Source organism: Mustelus asterias, chromosome 11, assembly GCF_964213995.1.
Source record: "Mustelus asterias chromosome 11, sMusAst1.hap1.1, whole genome shotgun sequence".
Taxonomy (NCBI): domain Eukaryota; kingdom Metazoa; phylum Chordata; class Chondrichthyes; order Carcharhiniformes; family Triakidae; genus Mustelus; species Mustelus asterias.
In genome coordinates, this window is record NC_135811.1 from 97,235,251 (window position 1) to 97,243,389 (window position 8,139).

At 47.4% G+C, this 8,139-nt stretch overlaps 1 protein-coding gene across 1 annotated transcript in view; it reads left to right on the forward strand.

The window, feature by feature from the left end:
• Positions 1–3,322, forward strand: part of dhx58 (DEXH (Asp-Glu-X-His) box polypeptide 58) — a 49,349-nt gene extending 46,027 nt beyond the window's left edge. Inside the window, exons 13-14 of the mRNA XM_078224044.1 lie at positions 476–569; positions 1,523–3,322. Coding sequence (XP_078080170.1) covers positions 476–569; positions 1,523–1,720 — 292 coding nt within the window. The 3' untranslated portion in view covers positions 1,721–3,322. The remainder of the gene's footprint in view (positions 1–475; positions 570–1,522) is intronic.
• The last annotated feature ends 4,817 nt before the right edge of the window (positions 3,323–8,139 follow it).

The following is an 8,139-nucleotide window of genomic DNA, read 5'->3' on the forward strand; positions in this document are numbered from 1 at the left end:
TCCAATCTATATAAAGATTCATATCGTCCGGAGTTCATAGAAACATAGAATCCCTACAGTACAGAAAGAGGCCATTCGGCCCATCAAGTCTGCACCAACCACAACCCCACCTAGGCCCTACCCCCATATTCCTACATATTTACCCACTAATCCCTCTAACCTACGCATCTCAGGACACTAAGGGGCAATTTTTAACCTGGCCAATCAACCTAACCCGCACATCTTTGGACTGTGGGAGGAAACCGGAGCACCCGGAGGAAACCCACGCAGACACGAGGAGAATGTGCAAACTCCACACAGACAGTGACCCGAGGCTGGGAATCGAACCCAAGTCCCTGGAGCTGTGAAGCAGCAGTGCTAACCACTGTGTTATAGCAGTAACTTTCTTACAAGCCAGCAAACTGTCATCAAATAATTGATTACAGTTGAAGATGAATGTTTGGTACGCTCACTTTTGCCTCCTTTGTCTTCACAGAATTTACTACCGGGTATCTGGAAAAATAAATCTTCCAAGAAAATTTGAGGACTGGGAACCGGGCGGTTCAGTGAGCTGTCGAAAATGTGGTCAAGTGAGTAAGATCCATTCAACTCCGCTTACAGACCAGCCGGTCAATGATAGCGTGAGAGTAAAAGTTAGTAACTGCATTAGTGATTTTAAAATCAGGGTATCTAAAAATTAGAATGATTTAGAATGAGTGGGATTTGCAAATTATGGGCAGAATCTTGTGCTTTCATTGGTGGCGACTTGGGCCTGTAATTAAGTGGGGTGGAAGTGCACCCGAATCCTGCCACCTTCTCTCCTTCCTCCAAAATTAAGTTCTGGTCGGGAAGACCCATGGTCAACCTTCGTGTTGAGGCCTTTAAATATGGCTAACTAATGACCACTCAAGGCCCTCATCCAACCACCATTATCATTGACCCAGCCGTAGTTGGGCTTGTCACCATGAGGTGTGCGTGGTAGCTAACACAGTGCAGCCATCTTGTCACTGCATGGGGAAGGCTTGGTCTCTCGATTAAAGGCTTGGCGCCTGATTGAGGGTCTCGCCATTGGGAAAGGGACCTACTGGGAGCCAGTCCGCTGCACCCATCTTCTTACAACCCCCAGCTTGTGAAACCCTCCCCCACATTACTTACCCCTGGCATGGGTTGCTCCACAAACCTGAGACTCCAATGCCTGTTTAGCATGGTGGCACACTGCTTTAGCACTGCTGCCTCACAGCACCAGAGACCCGGGTTCGATTCCCGGCTTGGGTGATTGCCTGTGTGGGGTTTGCACATTCTCCCCGTGTCTGCGTGGGTTTCCTCCGGGTGCTCCGGTTTCCTCCCACAGTCCAAAGATGTGCGGGCTAGCTCAATGGGCCTCCTTGCGTACTGTGGGGATGATTCTATGATCCTAGTTGCAAGGCTCCCATTGCCAGATACTCATTGATGGTTGCCGCTGATTTGGGGGATCTGTAGCGGCCTCACAAGGTCTACTTTGAAATACTGTTTGGTTAACCATGTACTATGCCTCTCCATACAGGAATGGGGAATGGAGATGATCTACAAGTCTGTGCCCATTCCCAGTTTGTGCATTAAGAAATTTGTGGTTGAGCTGCCAACGGAGAGAAGAACATTCAAGAAGTGGAAAGATGTCCCCTGTCAGATGGAAGAATTCAACTACGTTCAATTTTGTGAAAGAAATCATTCAGATCTCCTCGCGGATTTCCTTTTCACTTAAAGCTAGCTATTAATCATCCATAACATCTCCATATATTTAACCACAATCAGGGTTTAATTAGGGCATTATTTTACAGCCTCCAGTTTGCAACAGGAAGAAAGATCTCATGAAATGAAATATATGATCATTTCAGCTAGCAATACATATTCTGAATCTCTTTATTTCCAAACCCAACTAAGGGAGGGAATAGCATTAGTTAGAATTAAGATTATGGAATTAAGATTACTGAATATGGGCGGCACGGCAGCACAGTGGTTAGCACTGCTGCCTCACAGCGCCAGGGACCCGGGTTCAATACCCGGCTTGGGCCACTGTCTTGTGGAATTTGCACGTTCTCCCCGTGTCTGCGTGGATTTCCTCTGGTTTCCTCCCACATTTCCAAAGATGTGCGCGTTAGGTGGATTGGCCATGCTAAATTGCCCCTTAGCGTCAGGGGGACTAGCTAGGGTAAATGCATGGGGTTATGGGGCCTGGGTGGAATTGTGATCGGTGCAGACTCAATAGGGGCCAAATGGCCTCCTCGTGCAATGTAGGATTCTGTGATTAAGATTACTGTCATTTATATGTGGGGAAGGGAGTGAGAAGCTTACTTCAGCATTAAAATTATGGATTAAGATTACTCTTACTTCTATGTGGGGCTTATAACAATTACTGAATTCTTGAAATGAAATCTAAAAATAAAACTACTGCTCCCTCCCCTTTATTAAAAAAAAATTGTCCTCTGGGATAAAGATGTTACTGCTAAGGTCCAGCCCCTCACTGCAGTGAAGAAGTGACGGTGGACTGCCAACTGTCTTCAGATTGTAACGTTGTTGTGGAGTCAATGGCTTTGCAGACAGTCAAGTCATCCATGCTGCTTATGTTAATGTCACTTTGTAGATACGGGGTAATTAACTCCAGTGGAATTTAATATATGTTAAATGGTTGTGCACTTAATTATCACAGAATTGTCCACACAACACAGCATGTTAGAGCACTTAATATTCAACACCATAGAATATCAGTCAGTCTGAGCAATCTTTGCACTTCTCGAATTACTAATTTAGAGAATTAGATTTCAGTTGGGAAGCATGTTTGCTATTTGTGGTTGTTATGGTTAACATGTCACCTGGGCGGAAGGGTGGCGCAGTGGTTAGCACTGCTGCCTCACAGCAACAGGGACCCGGGTTCAATTCCAGCCTTGGGTGACTGTCTGTGTGGAGTTTGCACATTCTCCCCCCTGTGTGCGTGGGTTTCCTCCGGGTGCTCCGGTTTCCTCCCACGCTCCAGAGATGGGCGCAGTAAGAAGTCTCACAACGCCAGGTTAAAGTCCCAACAGGTTTGCTTATAACGGAAAGCCCATTGACAGCGGCGGGACTGGAAGCTCCCACCACCGGCCAATGGCCTCTGCCACCGTGGTGAAACGCACAGCGGGAGGTGTGGAAAATCCTGCCCACTTCTTCTTTGTTGGCGAGACCGATTGGTTTAGGCAGATCCAAAAATCAAACGGGCGTCGGGATGAATTCCTGATGCAATTTTTATTGTCGCACTCAACTGTTGTCTTTGATCATTTTTGTCGCATCTGGCTAAATTATATTATTGTATTAAACAAAATCTTGTGTGAACAAATTTCCTGTCTGCAAGAACTTTGCTTTTCACTTCAGTATTTCACCTTGAAGTTAATGGTGAGAATTCTGTATGTTTCTTTGTCACCAATAGCCTGGCAAAGCTCAGGATTCCATCTAATGGATGGCACCGTGAATGCCCATCCTCCTCTCCTTGTAGCTTAGTTTTCAACACCAAAAGCACTGAGTCTCCTCTCTTTTTCTCCCTTTAACGTTTGTGTAAATTCTCCATTTCTGGAATCAGTTCTTTTTATCCTTTCATGGGACGTGGGCGGCTGGACCAGCATTTGTTGCCCATTCCATTTGAGAGGGCATTTAAGAGTCAACCACATTACTGTGGGTCTGGAGTCACATGTAGGCCAAACCCAGTAAGGATGGCAGATTTCCTTCCCTAAAGGGCATTAGTGAACCAGATGGGTATTTCCGACAATTGGCAATGGTTTCATCGTCATCAGTAGACTTTTAACTCCAGGTTTTTTATTGAATTCAAATTTCTCCCCATCTGCCATGGTGGGATTCGAACCCACGTCACCAGAGGATTATCCTGGGCATCTGGATTACTAGTGCAGCAACAATACCACTGCGCCACTGCTGGTGTGATCGATTTCTGACATTCATTTACCTCATATTGGCAACATTTACTTTTATCTGAAGCCCTGATCTCCTTTGGGCTCCTGCTCCTCCAATAGTTTGGACAGTGCCACATGAGATTTATTAGTAACTTTACAAGTATATGTCCTGTTCAAATATGTTACTCTCCGCACATCGTAAAAGCAGGAAATTCGCATGCTCAACAGGACTATTTAGATTTGATTTTGATTTGATTTATTATTGTCACATGCATTAGTATACAGTGAAAAGTATTGTTTCTTGCGCGCTATACAGACAAAGCATACCGTTCATAGAGAAGGAAAGGAGAAGGTGCAGAATGTAGGGTTAGTTTTTAATTAATGTCCGTCTTCAGCTAATCCCACCGCACTTTACCCTTCCCCCGCCCCACGGTGATACCCCAAGTCCTGTGCGAACTGTGGCCTGCTCTACCAGGCTTTGGTCGATGCTGTTCCGCACGCGGCCACTTGGTGACGTAGATTATCGCGGCCACGATAGTCTCACGTCAGCTGAGATGGATGTGACACGGCGTCGCAATGCCTGACTCAGAATTGCTGAAAAAGGTGCTCGACCCAGAACAATACCAGGGAGCCCCGCTTATAGAGGGGGGGGGGGGGGGGTCAAAGGAAGCATTTCAAAGACAATCTTAAAGCCTCCATGAAGTTTGCTTGCTTTGAACACACGGGTTGAAGCATTGTACAGGAAGGTTGTGCCCAAGCCTCATGCCAGTTGTACCAAAGTTGAGCAGCTGGTGAAGACTTTCCTTTGTGGCTGGTTCTATAGTGGGTGTGTCTTGTGCTTTGGTGTTTGTGCTGTTACCCCAACGGCCCTCGATGCAACTGAAAGAAGGATACGCCCCTCACTGGAAAACCACTGGAGGCCAGGAAAGCATCGTCAAAAATGGTGCCAAGACCTTCCAATCATCGAGAGCAGCCACTGAGAGAGAATGATAAGAGAGAGGGCAGTAGCTCGAGTCAACAATCTGTCACCATCTTTACTGGCCGACTACCGATGTCCTCACTGTAGAGCCTGTGAGGCCAAGATCAAGGTTCATAAACAGTCGGTAAACCCACAGACAAGATGGATATCTCACTTAAACCCAGCCATCTTAAGGTGGCATGGTGACACAATGGTTAGCATTGCTGCCTCACAGCGCCAGCGACCCGGGTTCAATTCCCGGCTTGGGCCACCATCTGTGTGGAGTCTGCATGTTCTCCCCGTGTCTGCATGGGTTTCCCCCGGGTGCTCCAGTTTCCTCCCACAGTCCAAAAGACGTGCTGGTTAGGTGCGTTGGCCATGCTAAATTCTCCCTCAGTGTACCCGAACAGGCACCGGGGAGTGGTGACTGGGAGATTTTCACAGTGACTTCATTGCAGTGTTAATGTAAGCCTACTTGTGACACTAATAAATAAAAAAAAACGTCAAGGGAGAATCATCCGCAACGTGAGGGATTGCTGGTGAGGATGACGACTTGATGGCACCTCAGGGTTGGCTGACGCTCCACATTGCCATGTGAAGAGGAGTTGGGCCTCTGGCTTTTCCTCAACAGATTCCTGAAAATCTCTCCAAGAATGGTAGAACGGCTAAACTCAGGCGGGAGCGCAGTGGGTTGTGTAGTTGCAGCTCTTCGCTATTCACTCCAGTCCCATTTCCCTTCTGCTTCCCCATCTTCCGCTTCATAGATTTCCCTTTATGAGATACTCCATATCCAAGTGACCCTCAGCATAAAAGAAAATGGCTGACCCTGTACCGCCTCACCCACCCGATTCCGGGGCGGGCGAGGTTCCTGAATGGAAATCTCCGTTGGCCTCGGGAGGGATTTTACAATCTCGCCCGAGCAAGGCCGTAAAATCCCCAACCAATCTAAAGTAAAGTTTTTTAATGTCACAAGTAGGCTGACATTAACACTGCAATGAAGTTCCTGTGAAAATCCCCTAGTCGCCACGCTCCAGCATCTGTTCAGGTACACTGAGGGAGAATTTAGCATGGCCAATGCACCTAACCAGCACGTCTTTTGAATTGCATTTAGAAATGAGTGGAGGATTCACAATGCGAAGGGGATGCAGGTAAGTAACGCAGAGCCAAGGCATTTAAAAATCAACGTAACCAAGTCATACAAACGTACAAAACTGGAGCAGGAGTAGGCCATTCTGCCCCTCAAATCTATTCTGCCATTCAATGAGATCGTGGCCCATTGGTTTGTGTTTCCAATTCCACATTGTCACCTACCCCCGATAACCTATAATTCCCTTGCCTAACCAGAATCTATCTACCTCCACCTTAAAACTATTCAGGCCAGCGGCCTGCTGTACCTGCCTCCTGCCCAATGCTGCCCCACAAGTGGCTACTTGGTCACTTGGCTATCATGACCCATGAGGACCTTGCTGAGATGAATGGGACATGCCTGACGCCAAGTACCCGACTTAACGCTGCCCCAAACTGCCTATTCAGAGCTTTGCCAGGGAGCTTTCTCAAAGGGGTGGGGTGGAGAGTGCATGGGGCAAAGAAAACGTTCTAAAAAAAATGTATTCCATTCTCAGAATTACAAAGCCAATGTACAGCGTGGACAGGGCAAGCCCCTATTCCATCTCATTGCTTGCTCCAAAAACCAATTTAAATTGAATCCAATTCATGGTCCCCACAAGAGAGACCAACACAATCCAAGCTGACAAGATAAGGCATTAAACCCCCGGCCTAGCCTTGATCCTGGCCAAAGAATCATAGAATCCCTACTGTGCAGAAGAGACCATTCGGCCCATCAAGTCTGCACCGACTCTCTGAAGAGTATCTTAGCCAGGCCTTCTCCCCTGGCCTATTTCCCATGGTTAACCCATCTAACTTGCACATCTAGGGACACTAAGGGAGAATTTAGCATGGCCAATCCGTCTAACTTGCACGTCTTTGAACTGCGGGAGAAAACCAGAGCACCCAGAGGAAACCCATGCAGACATGGGGAGAACGTGCAAACTCTGCACAGACAGTGACCCAAGGCCAGAATTGAACCCTGGTCCCTGGCGCTGTGAGGCAGCAGCGCTAACCACTGTGCTATCGAGGAGAAAAAGCTTAAAGTAAAAGTTTATTTATTTGTTCGTCACAAGTAAGGTTTACATTAACACTGCAATGAAGTTACTGTGAAATTGACCCCTGTTCGGGTCAATGCACTTAATCACACGTCTTTCAGAATGCGGGAGGAAACCGGAGCACCCGGAGGAAACCCACGCAGACACGGGGAGAACGTGCAAACTCCACAAAGACAGTGACCCAAGCCTGGAATCGAACCCGGATCGCTGGCGCTGTGAGGCAGCAGTGCTAAGCACTGTGCTACCGTTTCACATGTAGGCCGAAATTTCACCGCAGAACGGCATTCTCCGTTGGTCCCGGGCGGGATCTTAAGCGCCTCGGGCGGGCGAGGTGGTAAAGTTCCAGCAATAATCCCAATGTCTCCATGATCGTGCGCTCTATTAACAGCAGCAGATGGGAAGAAGGGTGCCCAATGCACAGGTTTTAATTTGTCTGTGTGCCTCCAATCTGCAGGTAAGGGAGTGAGTGGCATGTTAATAAGCAGGTGAGAATTCTCCTGCTGAAGGTGATTAATTCCGACAGCTGAATGTGAGCTCGGAGCCCACACTCCTCGTGCAGCTAGTTCCATCAAATGCTTCATATTCAAATTGCCTGGGCGAACAGTAATTATCCGCACACTTCCATTGGTTCCTTTTTAATTTGGATTTAACGGTGATCGCACCGCATGTCCTTGGGTCAGGTGTTCACCAGCAGAGTTTGTATTCTGAATATTATTCACTGCAGTGCACCGAGAATGACACTTCGGAGAGATGTGAAAATAATTGATTTCTGATGTCAAAACACAGTAGCGCTTGTTCCCCCCATGTCACTTGACAAAGTCTCTCCCGTGTGGGTAAGCATTTTATTCTCAATCGCTGAGAGCAACTGAGTCTCTTTTGAGGTCAGTTTTTTAACACAGATTTATATCCCGTTCCAGCGCTCCTTAATCTACAGTCATACATAAATTATACATCTAGAATCTTAGAATTTCATCCTCTCGCCATTCGGCCCACACCGACAACAATCCCACCCAGGCCCTACCCCATGTATTTACCCTGCCAATCATCCTGACACTCACAAGCAAGTTAGCACGGCCAATCAACCTAACCCACACATCTTTGGACTGTGGGAGGAAACTGCAGCACC